At 42.5% G+C, this 23,394-nt stretch overlaps 1 protein-coding gene across 3 annotated transcripts in view; it reads right to left on the bottom strand.

Moving 5' to 3' along the window:
• LOC139923413 (focal adhesion kinase 1-like) overlaps positions 1-23,394 on the bottom strand; it is a 76,198-nt gene that overhangs the window by 42,600 nt on the left and 10,204 nt on the right. For 2 of the 3 annotated variants that reach the window (XM_078287180.1, XM_078287178.1), the window contains exons 2-11: positions 22,585-22,611; positions 8,511-8,797; positions 8,190-8,356; positions 4,148-4,235; positions 3,571-3,650; positions 3,303-3,365; positions 3,088-3,142; positions 2,523-2,663; positions 1,989-2,066; positions 884-991 (exon numbers count right to left, since the gene is read on the bottom strand). In XM_078287180.1, the coding sequence (XP_078143306.1) occupies positions 884-991; positions 1,989-2,066; positions 2,523-2,663; positions 3,088-3,142; positions 3,303-3,365; positions 3,571-3,650; positions 4,148-4,235; positions 8,190-8,356; positions 8,511-8,753 (1,023 nt within the window). In that variant the 5' untranslated portion in view covers positions 8,754-8,797; positions 22,585-22,611. Of the gene's footprint in view, positions 1-883; positions 992-1,988; positions 2,067-2,522; positions 2,664-3,087; positions 3,143-3,302; positions 3,366-3,570; positions 3,651-4,147; positions 4,236-8,189; positions 8,357-8,510; positions 8,798-11,438; positions 11,499-22,584; positions 22,612-23,394 lie in introns of those variants that run through there. The other variant, XM_078287179.1, reaches the window with a different exon arrangement.

The following is a 23,394-nucleotide window of genomic DNA, read 5'->3' on the forward strand; positions in this document are numbered from 1 at the left end:
CACACGCGCACGCGTAGACACAGATGCACGCACACATGCGCACCACACACACATACAGACAGAGACACAGAGGGATTAGTGTAAAGTGGGACAGAGAGTTGTTTCAGAGTGGACTTGGACACAATTGGAGCTTTATCACAAATAACATCTTCTACCAATACACACACACACATTCATTCTTTCACACACACACACACACTCCCGCACACACATACTCTTGCACTGATGCACACATGCTTTTCCACTAGTAACGCCTGCTATGAATGCACACCCACTATCACACAGACACACTCATGCTGACACTCGTACACAGATGGCAACGCACTCACCACCCCTCCCCCCCCCCAATTGCTGCTTCCATCCCCTCTTTCACTCCTATGATTGTCCTGCGGTTTGTTTGGTACAACTTCAAATACGATGTTTAACAAGCATAAGCTCTTCCAGGGTTGTAACAATGTAAAACTCTGTGTCAGCACTACACTAACATGACTATCTCACACTCTGATGATGGCAGAAGCAGACAGATATTTGCTGTGGCTGACATCATGACAAGCAAACAAAAATACCAAATAGAGATTTAGCTTTGGCTCGCCATCAATCTAAATATACTGTATGTGTTTTGGATGGGAATCTATGAGCAGGGTACAAGTGTGTATCATGCTGGCCTTGTTTTACTGCTTAAACCCCTCAACTCTGTGTAAATCTATGTTTAACAGCTAATCAAGGGTTTATCAAATGTGGAATAAACTTGATCGAAATCCAAACATGGCATACGGATTTAATGCTCCTAACCTGATATTCATTTACAATAGGCAAAGACGGGCATGCCATGAGAATACTATAAACAGCATAAAAGTGTGTGTATGTGTGTGTGTGTGTTTACCTCTGGAGCCCCCGCTACGTTGAGCTGCAACATGCCTTTCCTGTCTTTCTCCTCCATAGCAGAGTATTGGATGGACTGAACCTGGGTGAAGTTAGCTAGGTGCGTAGGCTGGAGAGAGACAGAGAGACGTACACAGAAATATCAAAAATCAAGCTTCCAGTATATGTCGGTGCCCTTTTATATAGCACAGTGGCAGTACTGTAGTTCCAAGAGAGAAATCTAGGTCCCACGTGCAAATGGTTGAGACAGTAAGGCATGCTTTCTTCAGAGCACCAGGCTTGAATCTAAATCAGACCAATATATCTATCGCTACATACCACAACGATAACATTAATAGTAGCCTAAGGATTTAACATTGGACACAAATTTAACATTGGACACAAGATAGGCAATGTTCTCAAGAATTAACTTCATGGATTTATGGGCCAAAAAGGACAAGCTATGATTCATTTTCATGCAAAGACTAACTTATTAAATCAATTGCTAATGTTTTGGCGGGCAGTACGTCTTCATCAGGGCAAAATTTAATAAATCAAAGTTATGAGAAAGACTTTTATGCATTTTAAGTCTTCACCGCAGCATGCACCTCTCTAATCCAGGCGTGTGTTTTCCCTAAACTCTTGACTACTCAACGATTACCTCGCCAGGTGCTCAGATTTCTAGCTTTTAAAACAAAATTTCCGGCCTGCACTCTCAATTTTGAAATTTTGAGACATCCAGCATTTAACAGTGATTTGCAGTTTGCAGATGATGTTGCCAAGGGGGAGTACATATAGAAAACACAGAATAGAGCCTAAAACAGGCCTCTGAAGTACACTGTACTGACTGAGGAGACAAGAGTTTCTCATGTAAGAAGTGAACCAGTAGAGGGCAGTATTGGTGATTCCCACTGTGTGCTTGCAATGACCTAAATGGTGGAATCAGCTATGGCGGTGAAAGCTGCGCTGAGTTCAAGGAATACTAGAATAGAGCAGCTATTAGTTGGTATAGATAACTTTACCAAAATTCAAAAAGAAAGGGGACTTTGTGATGGCTACATAGTTATCAAGAGGATGAAGTTAGGTTTGGTGAGAAGAGGAGCAGAGTTTTGTGTGTGTGTACTCACCGTAGAGCCCTTATCAGTGAGGTAGCTGATTCCTTCCTCTGGTCCGATAGCCAACTCTACTGATATTACCCAACTAGACTAGAGACGGACAGAGAAACAGAGAGGAAAAAGAAAGCATTCAAATAGATGTCATATTTCATCAGTTCACTTATCTGTTTTATTCATTGAACATCGTAGTGGCAAAAGGGAAATCATGTAAAACCACTTTAAGGTTCTCATCCATTGTTACTACTTTTATGAATAAATGTGCTCTAAGAGGAAGAAGGCTTTGCACCCTGTAGATGGCACTGCTTACATAATATTATAGAGAACTTAACTGTATAACAACAACAATATACATAACATCACCATTGTGGCATGCTCATCATACTTAAGACCTGCAGATATAGACAATGAGCAGGATTGTGGAACAAACATGACTGCCACTGAAAACTGTAATTGCCAAGCTTTTATGGCTCTGACTAGACATTTAAATTAATAGAGACACTTCACTCACAGACACTTCTCTCTCTACAAATGTGAGGGTTGCCTTACCCCCAAAGCACATTTGAAGCACTCCTTGTCGAAGCGGTAAATGGGAGAGAGTATCTCAAAGAACTTGTGGATGCTCTGCTCATCGTTGAGGTTAGCAAACTGCTTAAAGGTCTGCTGGATCTGCTTACGAAGAGTCTTCGCCTGACAGAGACGGGGAGGGGGAGGAAACACCAAACAGCTCAAGGTCAAGGAATTATCTCTCTGGGAGAAAGTTGGTTTAGAGCCAGGAAATGCGCAACAGACAACTGACAAGGCAGTCTGAAAGTGACGACAGCAGCATCAACTTAATTCCAGACAATCAGTCGTTCAGTCAGACAGTCATCGACTAAGTCAGTAAATCAGCTGGTCAGTCAGTCTGCCTGCCAGCCAGTCAGTCAAGCAGCCTGTGAGTAACCAGCCCCAAAGGCATTTCTGCCATTGAGCCATTCCAGCATTAAGTTAATCTCTATTCCATTTTCAGCCAATGGAACTAAAGTGAGAAACCCTGGTCAGTCAGTCAGACAGATGAAAATCAGTCAGCAAACAGAGGGGTTTCTAGAGGGATCTAGCCCGGCTTAATTCTTACCTTGAGGGAGTCCAGCAGGCTCTTAGGGAAGAACCTTCTCAAACCAACGTCTTTCCTAGAGAGAATAACATGGTTACAACATTTGGATAGTTGCAAATTTATCATTGATACAATTTGTATACATCAAATGTAAATCAATTACAGAAATGTACTTTACATTAATAATTTAGACAGGCGCGAAAGATATCAATAAATGTGAAACAAATCAATCTTACTCTAGTAGCTCATAGTTGGATTTCTTATCCAGGGCGTTGCCTGGCATCTCTCTGAAGAACCTCCTGGAATGTAAACAAACAGAAGGAGATCAATATCATGTAGAAATAGGGTTACTAGAAATTTTAATCAAACATTCCGGAAAACTGCTCTGATATAGGTGATGACTCATAGTTTGTGGCGAGGTTGGCTTGATTCCTATTGGAGCACCTACTTTCTGAATGGAGTGCGTGTGTGTGTGTGTGTGTGTGTGTATGTGCGTGTACCCACCTGATCTCCAAACAGCCCAGTTTCAAAGCAACATCTTGATCCACCTGGTCAGCTATATGTTGCATGTAGTCACTCTTGACCTGGAGAAACACACAACTTCTTATTCTATTATTGCTCTTCATATAAGTTGCTCTGGATAGAGCTACATGCATTAAATGTAACATGTATACTCATATCAGGTAGTCACACACAAGTGGAGTGTGATCTATGTAATTCAAGTATCTTTTTAAATCAATAATTGTGAGGAATTTCTGCTTCATTAGACATAATAGTGACAACAAAGATGTGACGGAGGGGATGACATGTGACAGGTTTAAACTGATCGATGTGAGTAGAAGCCACCAGGCCATCCCATCACTTATACCTTTAAACAAGAATGTCTACAGTATTTACATATTGAGGAACAAGGTGGCTAATGTGGCTTCAACTGACATCAGCACATGGAGGTGTGATAGAAAGTGTCTCAAACAAATGCACTCTCAATGCTTTCATTATTTCGTTTTTTTTTGATGTCCCTAATATGCACCAGGAAGACCCTGTCTGTTTCTTCTGATTCTATGATCCTGCTGTGTCTCACCTGATGATAGAGGTAGTTGAGAGAGGGTTTGTCTTCAGAGAAATGACTGAGGTAACCTTTAGGAAGGTACCGCATCCGCAACTCATACCTGAGAATCAGAGAGACAGTATAGTTAAATAACTGCACACACACACCGACCTGCATGCACAAACACAAACACACACACTGAGATAACCTTTAGCATCCTAAACCAATACCTGAGATACAAAGACAGAAAGAGCATGCTTGTGCACACACACACACACAGACACAGCCAATAATGGAGCATTCATTCTTAAATATTTTTAACAGGGTGGATACAGAAATTTCTTCATGTCAAACATTTTTCACTATTCGAATGTGAACAATCCTCAAGCATCAACAATGTAAGTAGCCAGATAGGTGCCATGAAAACAAAAAGTGCCAAAACGTAGAATAACGTAGAACAAGAATTCTGATTTATTTAATCTAATGTAAAAAGTATCTAATTTTCGCTTGCCTCCCTGCACAGGAGGCAGGAGGTGAAATCACACATCAGTCACATCAGAGAGCAACACCCCTGGAGCTGGTAGGGATTCGGTGTGTTGCTCAAAGACACTTCAGCAGGACGGTGAAGTGACTTTGAACCTGGATCCTTCAGTTAAAGGATGGCCTCCCTACTCACTGTGCTACCCTGCTGCCTGGTGGCACAGTGAGCAGTGACTACATATTTGGCTGACAGTAAAGTACTAAGAAGTGATAACCTTGTAATGCATCAAGTATAATGAGACACCTGCAGTAACACTTGCCAGTTTGCCGTACCACACAAGTGCCCAGATGGGCCATCAGTGTTTATAGTGACATATTATTTCATGACTGACATATTGTGATGACTACAGTGGGGAGAACTGGGTCAGGAGAATAGTGAGTTCGTAGTTGCTGTAATGCCACAGGCCTGTAGTTAGATAACAAAGGGGATCAAGGCTGAGGACAAAATGAATAAAACATACTGCATTCTATAATGAATGAACCAAAAAGAGAGTGTGAGAGAGAAAGTGATGTGTGCTGAAGAGAAGAGAGAGCAGGATGAGAGAGAAGAGAGAGAGAGAGATGTGAGAGATGAGAAAGAGAGAGAAGGACGGAGGGAAAGATGAAAGTGAAAAAGACTGTGAGTACGCGAGAGAACGCACGCAAGGGAGCGAGAGAGGAGGGAGACAGAGTCGATCCATCCCCTGGGCTACTTCTCCTGTTCTAACAATAGCTTGGCAGCAGCAGCTCCTGTGGGCTTGCAGCTCTGCCTCCCTCTGAGGCAGCGGGCAGCAACTAGCAGAGCCGCTCCTCTGGCTGGCTCTGCTGCATGTTAATGCTGTACAACTCCTGAACAACTTGTTCCTTTTTGGGGAGTAACGCATCACCCGCCCCGGTGACTAGAGAACAATGGACTGAATAAGTCGTTAGGAGAGTTGTGAACAACGTCAACTGAGGACCGCTAGACACCAGCACAGTTCAATTGTAGATTAAAATTGGAGAGAGAGACGCTTTCAAATAATGAGAAGTACACAGAACCAATAACTGTTCTGATCCCCATTCACCGGACAGAAGAGTTGAACCTCCTCTCCAATGCTTTGAGAATATGTAGGTTGTAGTAGGTAATATTACAGCTAATTGGGTGGAAAACAGTGTAAATATTAACTCTTTCCACGACATAGCTTGACCAGGTGAATCCAAGCGAAAGCCATGAACCCCTCTTGATTTCAGCTATTAAATCCTCTTCAGTCATAAAGGGGCAATGTAGATAAATGGAGGGAAACACAATAAATAAGGATTTTTAAGCCTTAAGACAACCGAGACATAAATTGTGCTGAAGGTAGAGCAACTCAATATTAGATAGTCGATCATAACATTTTTTAGTGGGTGTACGGTGCAGTAATTCAGATCAGTCTGTTTCAAAGTCTGGGTCGATGATTTATGGGAAGAATAAAATGGTCCCCATTGAGACCATATGTTATGCAGCTAAAGCCCCGTTTGTAAAGTAGGCTTAATAACATACTGTTGGTTACCAGGCTTGTAGCTTTAACAAGAACAGTTTCTGTATAATCCCAAGGGTCATTTGTGACGATGGCATATAGGTCGAAATGAATGATTAATGATGTTGATTTGAATGTGATCTCAGCTCTCTGGCTCCCTAGTTGATCAGCTGCCTAAATCTCTTCTATGGAGAACACACGTTAGGCTATTTGGCTTGCTGGTTGATGTTAGCTACTGAACCGTTAGCAAACATAGCTCATAGCATATTACATACATACACACATACAAAAGCATTGCTTATACAGCAATGTGATTTATTATAAAATGCTTGACAATGTGGTGTCTTGCTATTATCAAAAGCACACTATACATCACTGTATGGTAGTAGTTGATGCAAACTAATAGATGAAGCAAGTTCCTCTGTTGTGTATTATGGGCCTTGTGTAAAACATCAATGCTAAGGTGTGGATATTTATACTTAAAAGCAACTTTCCACCCAAACTGCTTGACCTGACTTTGGCTCTTGGAGAAAAATAAATAAATAATCAAAGCCTGAAAAATCAGTTTTGGGTCAAGATAAAAAAATTGTGGCTCCCCAGAGAAAAAAGTTACAAACCCTGGTTTAGATGGCTTGATATAAACTTGTGTGCCGTCAGTAGCAGCTAAGTGCAGTACCTCTGGAAATGTTTGGATTCATGGTTGGAAATTTGGACAGAGAAAAAATCTTCCATGGAGGTTGAGTCAGACGCCTACTCTGATCAATCAGTACATAATGCAGAACGGGGCTGGAGGACTAGCAGCAGAGCAGTTCCTCCTGGAAAACAGTTCCGCAAAATGACACACTGTACTGCAATATAACAGTCAGCTAGCAATAACAGTGAAACATAATGTAAACACACATTCAACACCTAGAAGGACACAAGTTAAGGTTGTAAAGGAGGTTTGTCAAGTCTGACACTAATGAGACCATTGCTGAGAAAATGAGTTTATTCTACGTGTTGCTTTCTATGTGTTTATTCTATTTGTCCCCAGGCAGTTTTCTGCAAACTGTACAGGGCTGACTTACAGCACAGAGTCTTACCCAAAACAGAAAGAAGATTGCCTCACTTTGAATGAACAGTGTGAAGCTACTTAAAATGGCAGATGATGGAACCATCCTAGCTACTACAGCTAAAGCTGACTGAAGATTACTCTACTTGTTCGTGCGCAAACATATACACAGAAAATAACTTGCATTGTTGCACAAGTTTATTCCAGTCCCATTACTCAAACTGCAACATGACAGTTTCATGTTACCTCTTCTGTATACATATTTGTCTTCTTTCTGCAGATCTGAAGTCTCGCTTCCTTTCTCTTCTTCAAAGGGCTTTTAATTTGTAAACATTTGTGACAGTGATGTAACAAACTACCACTAAGGGACTCATGGGGTTGGCAAAGTCACCAAATTCAAATGCTATTGGTAACAGCTTTAAGGTACAAATGACATACTGCAGAAGGTGAACGAAATAAATCTGTTATAGAAAAAATGATACTGGGTCGAATAGTTGACACTCAAACAGACTCTCAGCCAAAACAGAATCTGTCTGACCTGCATAAGGACATTTAAGCAAAGGCAGGAGTAAGCGTTACCTTTCCTGTCTCTCTGCCTTTAAACGCTCCTAACTGGATCTAGGACAGATGTGTATGCCAGAAAATATTAAATTTGTGGGAGGCAACTGTGCTGTCCTAGAGAGATTAGGCTTGATGTGGGATTACTATACTGAAGTGAATTTGTTACAGCCAGAATCCCAATTTGTCTCCTCTTCATTCTATCTGTGCCGTCCCCCGACTCTACCGTCTGCCTACCATGGCTACAGGCTGACATACTTTAGCCCCGGGTTCTGCCTCTGGTCTGCATAACACACACTCACACACATATGCACATGGGCATATAGACAGACACAGGCACACACATACACACACACTACACACTACACTCTAGTCCTCCTTATGGAAGGAAGAGGAGAGAGTGATAGTGAGCGAGAGAGTAAAACGTAAAAAATGTTTGTAAGTCTACCTCCACTCCTCCTGGGGGTGCTGTTTCTCGTACTTCTCCCTGACGTGAGACACGCCCAGATCAGGGTGCAGCCAATGGAGGGCCTCAGAGCGCAGGTGGGTCAGACGGAGGCCCAGAGAGGACACACAGCGTAATTTGTGGATCTCTGCTATCTTCTGGATAACGCCCTGTAGACAGAAGGTGGAGAGATAAAGAGAGGAAAGCATGAGAGGAGTGAAAGGATAGGGATAGGGAGTGGGAAAGGAAGGGAGTGTTTGTGTTTGTGTGTGTGTGTGTGTGTGTGTGCGTGCGTGCATACTGTGTATTCAACCTCTCTCTTACCCTGACATCTGTGGCATCTCCATGCCTGATATTACTAGCCCAGGTACATGGTTCGCTGTTGGTCTCGAAGTAATGGAAGATCTTCAGAACCCGGTCCATGGAGCCCGGCGGCCGCTCCAGGCCTCCAGCGGAGCCACTGGTACCAACGCCGGTGCCACCGGGCCCACCGGACCGGGACTTCACCCCACAACCACCCGCCGCCGAGTGGTTGAGGTTGGGCTCCAAGTAGGAAGACGACGCCATGCCTGACTTAGATGCTCCTGCTGGGGCTAACTGGCTGTCATATTCTGGGGGAAGAGAGAGGGATGGAGAGAGAGGAGGAGGGGGGGGGGGGAGGAAGAGGAAAACAAGGGTTAAAGTGTGACTTCATAGTTGACATTGGGAATAGTTTCAAAGCCCTGAATTTGTGAAAGGGGCATTACACAGCAGGGGAGAAAAAAAAACAACAGGTTCAAAAAGGAGCTTAGAGCACATTCATCAACACTGGTTCCTCGTCCCATCTAAAAACATTGTTAAGAGATAGCTGAAACAGTCAGTCAGTCACACAGTCAGTCAGTCCTCAAATCAATTTATAGTGCATTTTACAAAGAATTGTCACAATACCCTTCACACAGACATAATACTGGACAAAAAACAATAAAGGAACAAAATATGTTAAATAATCATACGGCCAAGAGCACACATACAGAAAAAAATATAGCCGCATGCGTCAATGAACAGGGTCCAAGCACAATATGCTAATTTGTCCAAAGATGAGAAACATAAGACATTATGATTAGTTGACCATACTATTGATGATTGTGAGCTTGCAGAGAATAGTGCCCTCATGTGACCAAGTGACTCCAGACTTGGCAGGTCTCCTATACTTGGCAATAAGGCTGACTTGGACACAGTGATGTTCATTTTATGGGAATATAGGCACCTTTTCGTGCTCGTTAGCACTATATTGACATAAAACTCATTTGGACATAAAATCTCAAACATTTCATGTTCACAAAGTCACTCTCCAACTATTTGTCATTTGAGCACCTCAAGGTACAATGTAGGTAAACAATATCAGCCCCTTCTTTGCACTGACAACCCTTGCCTCCAACAGCAGTTGACCTACACACTGAGCTAGTGAGGGAGTGGCACCACTGTTGCGTTTCTCACAGTATGACTTTACAAGTGCTTGGCTTTAGAGCTGATGCATTTTAGAGATCTTTATTGGTCTAATGTCCAACAATATATTTTGCCACTGTTATCATGGAAGCTGCTTGAACAGACTCATTTTGTCAAAATGGTAAACTGCAATACTATTCTCTGCAAACTGATTTCTAATTATCTACTGCAAACATAAGGCAAACTTACAAACTCCACACAGAAAAGACCAAGGAACACTTCCCATGCTTGTTGCTGTGAGGAGACAGTGTTATGATTTGAACTCACAATCCTTTGCATTGCAGACCTATTCATTAACCACTAGGCTACTAAGTCCACTGGGTGGCTACGACTGTCCATTGTCTATTAAAAGCCTTAGAAAGAGTATTTTAACTGTATTAGTGCACTCCATTAATCAATTTAAACATGGCTTTACAGATCATCTTGAGAGTACAGACAGCATTTGTCTTTAGTTTGATAAAGATTGATCAAACTATCTTGAACATATCACATTGTCAATTTATCAAACGCTTTGCAGCTACATATTTCAATCTACCCTACGCTCAGTTTTCAAGATATCATTAAAAAATTTTGTCTGTTTACTAATTAAGGTATGATGATTTCAAAAATCATGTTTTTTTGTTGGCCGGCTCCTAAAAGAAAATACTATCATCTATAATACAGCTAAAAAGATAATATATACAGTATATATTTATATACAAGTATATATATACAGAATATAGTACTGTATATCAATGAAGAATTAAGTACATAAATATTAAAATAAATAAATAAATGCTATGCTAATAGCAAAAGAAAAAAGTTCAACTGGGTTGAACTTTATGTCCGTCAAAACGGACGGAAAACGGACATAAATCTGACAGAAACAGACGCGCCATCAGCGCTGCCCGGACAACAAACAGCTCTCATTGAAAATGTGGCCGCGGCTTTACTCAGAGTCACAGACCTCAGATCAGGTCAGACTGCAGCCTCCAGCAGGCCGGTGGTGTCCAGAGTTTGTGTAGAGGTAAGACTCTCCACTCTGGAGTCACACGTGGCCCGGGAGCCCGGGATCCAATCCACCAGATAGCAGCAGAAAGGTGAGTCAACATACAAGGTGAGTGCTGAAAAAAAAATCTGGGGCCGGCCAGATGTAGTGTAAGAGGAAAAAGAAAAAGAAAGTAACACCAAAGAAGGCATATTTATTCGGCAGTACCCAGGACTCAAACTCACAACCTTTGACACAAACGGCAAGTCACAAACTTGTTGAGCTATCTGAGAAGTGGTTTGAAGAGAGGAGGCTTCACACTATGACTAAGGCAACCAGCAGGGTGCATGATAGTATCTGATAGTACCGTACAACTAAGGGGAGGACTCTCAGTTCAACATAAGGACTCTCAGTTCAACATAAATCAAATAAAACTGAAACTGGAACCATCTCTTTAAACGGTGAGTCAGACCCACCAGTACAGAGGACAGGTTCCCATCGCCAGAGGAAGCCACACTATGGTATTTCAGTTTTAGGAAATATTACATTCAGCCATCTAGTCAAGTAGTCCATCAGCCAGTCGGACAGCCAAATGGGCCAACTAGTAAATCAGCCAGTCTGCATCTGCAGCAGTCAGTCTCGTCAGGCAGTCAGTTAGCCAGCCAGCCATTTAGTCAGCAAATCAGCCTGTCAGTCAGTGAATCAGCCAGCTATTCAATCAGCTAATCAGCCTGCCAGTCAGTTAATCAGCAAGCCGTTCAGTCAGCCAACCAGTCAGTAAACAAGTCATTCAGTCCTACCTGCAGTGAAGAGTGGAAGTGGCCAGCAGGTACAAGCCACACCTGAGTCTCTCTGCAGGACACTCCTACCACCCTCACCTGACTGCATGGCTGCTACTCCACAAACTCCTATCTCTTAAAATCTGGCTCCAGACCCTAAAGTGGGCCGCGGGAGGATTGTAGCAGACTGCTGGGTTGTTCTGGAGAAATTGGTATCCAATGGCAGTGGCTGTAGCATGGTACTGAAGTCTTTCCAAGATCTTACAATGTAGGGAAAGCTACTAAAATACTGTAGGCTAGTTGGGTAGTAGCCTAAATGTAGGATGAAATCTCAAAGATGAGCCTATAGAGCCTACAGAATTAGGCTTTGGGTCACAAGAAGTCTCATTTCAAAAAGATGTCTTCCCTACGAAAAAATTAAAACCCACTGTTCAATTCTAACCCAGGTTTACTATGCGACTACAGAGGCAACAATAGGAGTGACAGTCACACTCAAATGCTGAACAAATGCAGACTTTTGCAATCTACTTGAACTAAGCAAGAGCAAGCACAAACACGTCCTCTCACTAATTCTTCCTTTCTGTCTCTGATTCTCTCTCCCACCCATTCACCCTCTTTCTGACTCTTTCTTTATCCAACAGCCGCCTCCCTCTACATTCGTCTTTATGTTTCTTGTCCCTCACTTCTGTGTGTTCAAACACACACTCCACTGCTTCCTGTGTCCGGTCGTCACTTCCTGGATATCCCAGCATGCCCTGTTGAGTCATCATCACCATGGTGACTGGTTTCAGCTGACTGTGAAGGGTGGTTGTCATGTGGTGACTAACTATAGTAAACCAAACCAACATCTTTTTTTTACAGTAGTCATATCAGCAATGTCTTGTTCGTGACAGTGATTGAATCAGTTTCATGGAACATTTCCAGGACTGGGAAAGTTACTTTCAAAATGCAATCCACTACAAATGATTGTTAATTACAAATTACAATTTACCTGTTTCAAATTGCAATCAGTATCATATTCTACCAAGTTATTCAAACTCCCCAATGATCACATCTTTCATTACATTTTGGATGACTAATCCGCTTAATATGAAGGAGGCAATTAATCCAAATTACAAAGTGTGACTTGAGTGGTGTTATTATCATCATCTACAGTTTTAATGATCAGTCATTATTAATGTATACAGTCACTGCATGTAATGTGTTCCTCCCCAACCCTGGTCATTTCAACCTTCTGGACAGCCTGTAGTTTGAACCTAGAAACATCACTACTATGGATCATGGTTGGATCACTTCATATGGAGTAACTGAGAGAGAGAGAGAGAGAGACAGAGATAGTCTGATACAGGGAAAGTCTAATTCAGCACTTCTAACAGCTTGACCTACAGTTGCCTCCTCAAAGACGAAGCAAGTGAAACACATGCCTGTGTGTGTGTGTGTGTGTGTGTGTGTGTGCGTGTGCGTGTGTGTGCGGCTATAAGAGTAAAGTAGGACATTATGTATCTGATAACCCGACTCAGCATTCTCTTGCAAGAACTTACTGTAACAATAGCTGTGTGTGTGTGTGTGTGTGTGTGTGCGTGTATGCACATTTTCACATTCTGTGTCTATGGAGAGACATTGTATGAGTCGCCTGTTGCCTTTGGCCTGTGTATATGTGTGTTCGTGTGTATGTGTGTATGCAGTGTCCAAAATGTATTTTTTTTGCACACCTGCCAAGGGCTAGAAAACAAAAAATATCTATCTGCCAAGGATAATTTTTACTGGCCCAAATAATTAATTTACATTACTATGTGAAACATAGCACCTGATTCTACATTAATTTAAAATTTGCTCACTCACTTATGTAATGGATCGTTTTTGTCTTCATCTTCATCTTCATCTTTTCCTTTTTGGTGGTCTCACACCTGCTATCAGTGCTATGTGTCGCCATATGGGAAACAAGTTAAGTTTCAAGAAACGTTAGGCTAGTTTACCATCCAGGCAGCAGAGAAACAGAAGTTTACACGCTACCCCTTTGTGTAGAGCAGCGTAACAGCAGCCAATCAGGGGCCTGTTTGATACAGAGCCATTGTTCTGCTGTGATTTGATTGTCTCGTGATCAGAGAAAGTGTACGGTGGCCGGCAAGGACAAAGTTTGAAATCTGCCAAAGAACAAAGACTGTATATAACCCAGCCATTCAAATGTTATCATCTCAAAAAGTTACCAGATAGTGTGGTGCGTGACCCTTATTGATTTATCTGGACCCAATGTGTATGTGTGTGTGTGTGTGTGTGTGTGTCTGTGTGTCCATGAGGTCATCCTCCAAGAGAAAAGAAAAATAAGAAAAATATAAGAAAAATATTTGGAAAACAATGGAGACAGAGAGAGTGATAGTTGACATTCTTTGGTTCACCAGGGCTGCTGTAGGTAAGTATACTGTTAAGAGTGAGCACAAACAGAGCTGTACTGGATAGAGGTCAGTGTATAATGGTTACGGCCACAGTCACAGACTGCATAGGTCCTCAAGGCTATAATCCAACAGATTGGTGTGATCAGATTAGAACTATCCCTCTATGTGATGGCATTACTGTCATAATCCCATTAAAATTATACCACTATGGCTATGATACAGCTTTATTAGGTGGCTTGTTACCGTCCCTCAATCTGAGGGTATTGCTGCCGTATTTACATTAAAACTGATACTAACACTTCATCATCTGATTATAATATTATAGTACTAGTTACCATTAATATAACTACTGACCCTCTGTCCATCTGATGCTATTATAATCCCATTAAAATAATACCACCACTTGATCACTACAACTAGCATACTAGGGCTCTGTTTGAGCCTTAATATTCCCTCTACCTGATGGTATCATATACAGATGTAGCATACTGCAGCCTAGAGAGGAGAGAGTTAGTCACATGACCAGAGAACAGTATTTTTGGAATGCGGCCGCCACACCGCTCAAATTCCAAGGGACCGGAGCAGCACAATATTTAAAATATTAGTTGACATTGCTTCCACTTTACCTTAACTTTAGTTTACCTGGACGGAGTTGTTTCTTTTCTGATGACTGTACAAAGACACGACATACACAGTAATGTAAATTCATGCGTACTGTCGCTGTCAAATAAACCAATAATAAATAAACAAATACAGAACATCACTGTTCTGATGACTTAACTGTTCTGATATCATTTGATTCATATGAGAACTTTCCATTTGATAGAACAAAACTATTGCAATAATAACCATTTATTTGACCATTTGTTTGACTGTATGTGTGTGTGTGCTACTATCTCTGTTTACATCCAGCCTTCATGCCGAGTCTCAGAGGGGCACGTTAAAAAATGTATGGGGCCATTATCTTAACTGCAACTAGTTTTTAAACAGAAGCAATTGCACCAGAGGAGCTATAGGGGAGTCACAAGCCACAGTCAGCCATCTGCTGCTATTCACTCACTCAGTAATAAGATTAGAAATTAAGCACACAAACGCTGCAACACAACACATCCTAACCCTACAATGCTGACACAAAATCACCCACACATAACCACCAACACACACATGCGTGGGTAATCCCAAAACGGTTCAATACTATACATACCATACCTAACAACTACATACAGCTTAATACAATCCTATTACAGATGTAGACATACCTACACTTGCCTCGGTGCACACATACTCTAGACCTTAAATAGTGTTATATCATACATAACTAGAGCATAGAGTACTATTACATCAGTATGTCTAAGTGTTCCTGAGTAGCTTTTAGAGAAAGAGGTTGTTTTTTCAGTTGGGTAATATGTTCCAGATTAGTACTGCAATTCTGGGGCAGCACAACAGTGTAGCAGCAGTGCAGCAAGCATGCAAAGAGGGAATTTTACAATGGCTACCACTGTGGACAACAATCTACACGAAGAGTGGCCCGAATAACATACATTCCAGTAGGGACATGTCAGTCATAGATTAAAATGGTCCCCAAATCACTAAAGCTACTGGTTATGTTCCCAAATCCCTATAATGTAGGTTGTAGGAAGAAAATACCATGTGATAATAGGTTAAATAGCCTTAATATCCCAAGTTGTTTTTGCTTGATTACCTCCGATAACAAAGTTGGAAGCAGGTTGTGCTTTCGCCCCTGTCTGTCTGTTTGTTAGTACGATCTCTCAAGTAGTTACGGATTTGGCTGAAATTTGGTGGACAGATAGTCCTTGACCCAAGGATCAGTTGGTGATCCGGCTCTGGGATTTCCGCCATTAGACGATTTTCATTTTTTAGCCATAACTATTATGCTGCGTGGGAAGGTCCGACATCCAGAACTTCCAAGTCGGCCGCTAAACAGCACTGCATTCATGTGTCATTTTGTCAGAAAATCAAACCTGGAAGACAAACTATAAACAAACATAAACCGTTACGGGGGCTGCAGCTTTGCAAGAGAAGGAGAATTGATCAGTGTTGGCGGAGGTTTGCGCTCTACCGAGTGCCTTCTGGTTACCTCATCGAACAGCTTGCAAAATCAGTTTTGGGGCACTAAAAAAATACGGATCTCAAAATAAATAAATAACAGTTTGAAAATAAGTGCACTACACAGCACAGTACAGAAAGCATCTCTCACTGCACCACTTTCTACTGGACACAACTGCACCAATTCTCCCCACAAACACTCCAATCCCCAACACACACACACACACACACACACACACATAGAAAGAGAGAAATCAAATCAACTAGGCCATGCAGGCAGCCAGGAGAGGAGCATGCTGCTGAGCCAAGCCCACCACCCCCTCTCTCGGTGGGGTTCCACTAGCTCACAGTCAGCCTGTTAAGCTGCAGAGGGCTGGAGTTGAGGTCTCCTGTAGCGGCAGCAGAAGGCCTGTCTATCTCCTCTATCTGACTGGTATCTGGGTTACTGGGGTTAGCAAAACCCTGGGGGATCCTATAGGCCTCTCTCTCTCTGTATCTTTTTTCCCATCCTTTCCTCTTCTCCTCAAATCGCTCTTTCCTCCCATTCACGCCTCTCTTCATGTCTTTCTTCCCTCATAGCCCCGCATCTTTTCCTTTCTCTCTTGTTCCTCACATGCCCCATCTCCCGTGTCCTTCTTACTTTATCCTCGCCCCTCCTCATCCACAGTTCTTTTATTCTCCCCCTCTCTTCATCTCCTTCTGTCGCTCATCTCTTGCGCCGACAGACCTTTTGGTTCCTGTCTTACATCTCCACTTGATCCTCAACTCCAATCGAACCACCTCTCTTCCTCCCTCCTTCTCATCTTTCTCTCATCCTTAAACAATCTCCTCTGCACCCCCACTCTCTTATTCTGTCTCCTGCCAAGGATACACATCATCTATACCAGGGGACAGAAGAGAAAAAGCCTGCAGTCTAAACATTGGTTGTGTGTGTGTATGTGTGTGTGTGTGTGTGTGTGTGTGTGTGTGTGCGTGTGGGTGCGTGTGGGTGCGTGCTACACTGTTCCAGTGACATCAGAGCTACCTGGCCTACTTATAACCACCATCTCCCCCCATAGACTCACTAACCAATCATAGCATATACCAGTTTGCTAAAGACACACTACCAATTACAGCTCTGACTGGTTAGTGGATCTAAAGAGAGCACATACTCTACTCTGCTCTTATTTGTTTCTGTGTTTTGCTGACTGTGGGCCATACTACTTTATCAGACTAATACTAATACTACTTTATTAGACTAATACTGAACTGTTATTGGTTCATTTGTCAGGGTTAAAGTCATGTATGAGTTGTAAATGAGCCATAGTAACCACAGAGAACTCTGTATGAGTCTAAATTAAAACTGTAGGAAATAATGGTTTGATTCCACTTCATACACACAAACCAGCCGTGGACCAGTCTATAAAGCTTGGTGTTTTATCTTACCATCTAAAAGAAAACTACAAATGGAAAATGGAAACCTCAAAATGTCATGCAAAACAGTTTGCATCTTCTGTATAAGACTCCTGACTTATTCATATCATTTTTAAAATATGTTCCAATAACCTTGTGTTTGTTCCTAAAGCATATTACATAATCTTAGGTAGTCTTCAAAAAGCCAGTCCCTGTGTGAGACCCATCCCACTGGTGATGTTGCCACCTAAACCTCTCTAGAATCTAAACACATCCCACTGGTGATGACCTTACAATCTAAACCTCTCCAAAAGGAGGGAAAAATTGGACAAATAGGTTTTCCCACTGTCTGATTCAGGTTTCATGATGTAAAACATATACAGCCTAGGTCACTAACATCAACCAACCCAACATGCTTTTGGTAGTAAAAGAAGATCTATCCAAGCACAGAAAGAGATGCCGAACTAGCACTTTGCAGCAAATCATGAGGGTGTATATTGAAGTACACATTTCATAGTAAATAATGTTACCCAGGCACATGCAGGTACTCAAGGAATAGCTTACATGTGATAATGAACAAGTATGGATCTAGTACTACTTAGTTGTGAATCATAAGGGTTAGGTAGATTGTTGATAGTAAACAAGGGTTTGTAGGCGGTATGTTGCTACAGATATACTTGTACGTACTTGGTAGGGGGTGCTGTGCGTAGATGCAGGCCCCCTTGCTCCAGCAGAGAGGGATGCAGCCGCTGTTCTCCATTTGTTCTGTAGGGGGAACTGTCCCAGGCCTGGCCGCAGGGCCCAGACACCACCGCTGGGCTCAGACAACAGCATAGAGCCCAGGACTACAGCCTGCTAGCCTAGCCACTAAACTGGCTTGTCATAACTCAGGAAAAAAGCCTGGTATGTCAAATTGAGTAAGCCAAGGAAAAGGGATAGAGAGATACAAAAAAAAATAAAAAAATGTACCAGTTGTGACCGCTATGCTGACAACTGGGCTGTCTTTCATTACAGGGGTGCAAACCTTCGGTGTGCAAAATTTAACCACCCCACAATGCAATGGAAGGAAATGAAATGCAATGCAAAAAAAAGAAGGAAAAATACAAAATCCAGTGTCCCAGGGTGGTAAGTCAATCCAACAAAGCAAAGGGCCAAGTGAGAGCCTTGGACTGGAAAGAGAGGAAGTAGAATATCCTTTGTACAGTAAAATCTGGTGACACAGCAAGTATCCCCACAGGAGGTAGAAAATGTACCAGTCCGTTGTTGTCTCTCCTCAGGTCTCACTGGCAACAGTGACCAAGCTTCAGTACAGCTGCCCAGGCTTCTCTCTAGCCACACCGGCCCGACACCTATCATCAGGTTCCAAGTCCAGCGGGATGTGATTCTCAAACCGCGTTTTTACCTTTAAATAACACTGAAATGCAGGTTTGACTTAGCTCCCAACAGCCACACTGGCCCGACATGTATAATTTACCATTTCCAAGTCTAAGCTGATCTAATATTCAGACCTTCAGAAAAAAAATCTAACACATCTAACACTAAAACTATTTAAAGACACTAAAAACTGCATTCAAGTTTGCGGTGCAGAAACCCAGGCCACTGAGCAGGGCACTGATAACCTGACTTCAAAGACTGTGACTCACTCTCCTAAAGCTTGCTGAAACATCATTTTACTTCATGGCTTCGGGAAGTAGCTTTAGGTCTAAGTCCTAGCAATCAATCCTTGAAGTCATGATCCTGGAGCCTAGCAAAATACCTTTTTCCAAGTGCCACGTGATACTTCATTGATCCCCCTAAGGAAGTTCTCTTTTTGCTCACGCCCCTCCAAGGAGGTCAGAGCACAGGGTCAGCTACATGCAGAGTCCCTGGTGGTGGTGGGGATTCAGTGTCTTGCTCAAGGACACGTCAGCAGGCCGGAAGCTTCCCAACACAGGGGCTTGAACCTGGGTCCTGCAGTTGAAGAGCAATCTCTCTAACCATTAGGCCACCATGCTGCCCAGCAAATCCTCACAAAATATTAAATTTAGGTCTTCAGCCAGGAGCTGATGATCCAATTAATCAATCCTTGATGTGAAGTTCAAAGAACAAGGGATGCAAGGTTACGCCAGAGGAACGTTGGCTTGCAGCAATAAATCAAAAGTCACGAGGTCTGGCATTCAATATGCAATATCCACATTACAAAATAACACTGACAGCTTTCAGTGATAAAGTTTAAAGTCCATTCTAATAAATCAAAGCGCCGTTTTAACATGTAAAGACTGAAATCCAGGGAAGGATAGTAGTTCCGTTCTGTAATTCCACAATGTTGTCCAAAGGAGACAGTAGGAAGGATGAGAGAAAGAAGAGGAGAGAAACTAGCATCAGGGAAGAAAGAGATGAGAATGTAGGACGACGAGGGGCGTAGAGAAATGGAGCACAGTGAGGGAGAGAGATAGATGAGAGCCACTGAAGTAGGAGGGTAGGAGGAGAGAGGGAAGACATGGAGGAAAGGACAAAGAGATAAGAGGAAGAAAGAGGAGAGGGATGAGTAAAGGAGGAGACATGAATGAGGGAAGGAGCGGGATGAAGAGAAAGAAAGAAAGAAGGAAAGAAAGAAAGAAAGAAAGAAAGAAAGAAAAAGAAAGAACAAACGAACAAGAGCGGGAATGGATGACAGGGGAAAGAGAAGGAGAGATGAGGAGAGAGGAATGAGGAAGGAAGGAAAGAAAGAGGAGAGACCCAGGGGAGAAGCTCAGCTTCACATCCTTCAGAGCTTTCCCACAATGCTCTCTGCCTGTAGGAGCTAACCAGGTCAAAGCAGGTGTCTGATGTCAGAGAGAGAGAGAGAGAGAGAGAGAGAGAGAGAGAGACAGAGATCTAGAGAGAGAGGCAGAAAGAGAGAAAGATGTGAAGCAAAGAGGAAAGGGAGAAGGACTGAGAAGATAAAAATGATGTTGCAGTAGTGGGTGGAAAAAAGTATTGATGCAGTAATTCCGTTTGGAAGTCAGTCAGCTGTGTGTCGGTCTGTCTGGCTTCTGAAGGCTTTCTTCTGTAGCAGCAGAAGAGCATCGAGATCACAACAGCCGTCTCTCATTCTCTCATGCTGGCTGCCGACGCAAACACACACACACACACACACTCTGCCCAACGCAATCCTTTAGCAGTCGAAATGAGTGCGCCAAATAGACTGTAGAGTGAGAGAGAGTACGTGTGTAAGCGAGAGAGAGGGAGAATGTGTGCGCGCGAGAGTGGTATAGAGCGCGTGTGCGAGTGTGTGCGAGAAAGTGAAAGAGGATGTGAGTGTCAGCAAGGGAGGGAGGGTGTGCGCAAGATCGTGTGTGTGTGTGTGTGCGTGTGTGAGCCAAGTGTTTCTCCTCTGCTGTGTTTTCAGTATAGGCTGCTGTGACCACGTTGCGAAAAACCTGCCCAGCTCACTAACTAAGGCAGAGAGCGAGAGGGGAGGGTTCTGTGTGTGTGTGGGTGTGTGTGTGTGCCTGTGTGTTTGTGTGGGACAGAGGAGAGAGAGAAAGGGAGGAAGGAGAGAAAGAGAGATTGTAATTGAGACTTGATGCAGTGGAGATTAAGCGAGCTGATTGGACAGTGCTTATTAATATGCTAACTCTCGTTCAGCTCTCTAACTTTATTTAACAAGCAGGCAAGTGCAGCCACTCACATGGATACACACACACACACACACACACACACACACACACACACACACACCAGGTTTGACCAGGATCAGCCACTGAGAAAACAAATTCCACCCTTTGACCCCCCCTTCCTCCCCTTACAACACTCGTTTCCCTCTCGCTTTCCATCCCTTATCCCTCCTCCTTTCCTCCTCCTCCTCTCTCTCTCTTCCAATTATCCCTCCTCCTTCCCTCCCTCCCTCTCGCCAGAGGCCACAGCAGGTCTCTACTGCCCTCTGTCCTCACTCTCTGCTTTCCCTCCTCTTTCTCCCGAAACATATTTCACCTGTTCCTGGAACATACCAAAGCTTCAGAGCGCAGAACAGCATTGAGCCTACAATCCCACTGACGTATCAAAGCAGAAGTTGAACTAGTAGCATATAAGTTTCCATTGTTTTCTAAGATTTCAGAGCATAGCCAGTGCTTATTTACAAGGGTTATCGCCCGGTTGCTAGCCATCACTCCAGGCCAGACTGTGTTTTCAACACATTTTTTTCATCAAGTCTTATCGCCATTTTAAACTCCTGTGTGACATAAATTCTGCCTTAACAGAGTTGCAGAGGCTGGATGTTAGGCTCAGAATGCTCTCCACTAAAAAATGAGCTCTGATCCCTATCAGCAGCACTGTGAATTATAGTATCTGCAGGGCTGCTGTTGGCCATAGATGGACAGAGTTTGGCCAGCCTGTACTCTGGGTGCCATGCTGCTGTCACTTTCTAGGCAAGCTACAAAGCCACAACTCATCACAATTTTCCACTTAACCCTAACCTTAACCTCAGACTCCCTGGAGACTTTGTTCCAAACTATTATATATTATATATATAAAAATATTTTTTATCACTGATTTTCAAATATCTAGCATTTTTTTTAAAATGAGTAACTTGGCAAGAAATGAAAATTATGTTGCTGCCCTTCTGTGCAGCTACTAATTCCTGGCTGCATATATGCATCAGCATCCTCCATAACATCACCTTGGTGAAACATTCTAAAGATCAGCTGGCAGGATCAACAGGTGCCTAGCAACAGCCATGGTGAAGGATTGTGGAGCTAACATGGAGCCAAAAAATGTCTATCTATGCCTCTGAATGTATTTAGGTCTATCTTTTTCCATTCCAAGACATAGCAAGACCAGTACTGATGGTCCAACTCAAGACCAAGACCAGAGCAAGTCGCATCTTACTGAAGAACAAAATAGTGGGCAAATCTCCCAAATTTAAGCAATATTGTTCAGCATACACAGAACATTACACATTACACAGAACAGTTAGGGTGCATTGTGTGATTTTGATTTAAGTGGTTAACATTATTTGCATTGCTCTCAGACAGAAAAATGAGACATTTGGTACAAAAATATCAGACAAACCTGAGACTGACACAAAGACAAATTAAGTCAGAGTGCAAAAAAGGTCTTGAAATGAAAATCAGACTCGTGCATTTGCATGCACACACACACATGGACAGAGACGCACACAAATTATGTGGCAACCCAGAAAAACATAATGGTCTAAGTAACCATGGCCACCACATTAAAGATGTTGAGGGACCACCACTGGTTGACAGCTACTTCAATGCACACCTGTAATAAGATTACTTTATTGAAGATTTCTCTCAATTACAGGGAGGACATGTCTTAAAAATGTTACTCACCAGCGTAGTATGATATTCTGGAAATATCTGGAGGAGAAAAAGGGAGAGAGGGAAAGAGCAAAAACAAAATATTACTATGATTAATTGATGCATATAACTGCTATTGTGAAATTTTCACAGACCGCATCTTTGTTTTATGGATCAAGACATGGCATCAAAGGGTGCCAAAACGAGAAATGTAACACTTTTTGTACGTAATTGTCCATGACCTTAATTGTCAAATCACACAGAAATTTGTATTGCACGCCTGCAGTGTCCAAAACAACAGTTGAAGCCACACAGTTAAAAAACATAAAACAAACTATAAATGTGGCCTCTATTGAAAGACACTCCCTCCCCCTATGCCAGCAAACACCTTTACATACAACACCAATACATGCAAGTCCTGACACATTACCTGGAACTACTGAGGCCTCAGTGATTTCAGAGGTACAACTCATTTTTATAGAGCTCAGCATGGCAGCCATACCGTGATATCAATTGATTGAGGATCTTCAAAAACCAAAAACAATAACTGCTTTCTATTGACCAAGCATTCCATATGGAAGGAAGATCTGAGAATCGATAGGTCAGTTTTATCAGTTTTAAGACTGTACTTAACATTATTCAAGGAATGAATATGGGTAGTCAAAAATATGTTCAGACTTTTTCAGGACCTGCAGACCGGTTGTCAACACATTTTCCCCTCATTTGTCACTTGTCACTTTTCAGAAATAAAAACACAATCAGAAAAGTAGCTAAATCTAGTGACAAAGTAGCCAGCCATCACTAGGGACTACTAGATCTGTTTGTCAGGTACTCATATTTTAA

The sequence above is a fragment of the Centroberyx gerrardi genome, chromosome 12, assembly GCF_048128805.1.
Source record: "Centroberyx gerrardi isolate f3 chromosome 12, fCenGer3.hap1.cur.20231027, whole genome shotgun sequence".
In the NCBI taxonomy this organism is placed as follows: domain Eukaryota; kingdom Metazoa; phylum Chordata; class Actinopteri; order Beryciformes; family Berycidae; genus Centroberyx; species Centroberyx gerrardi.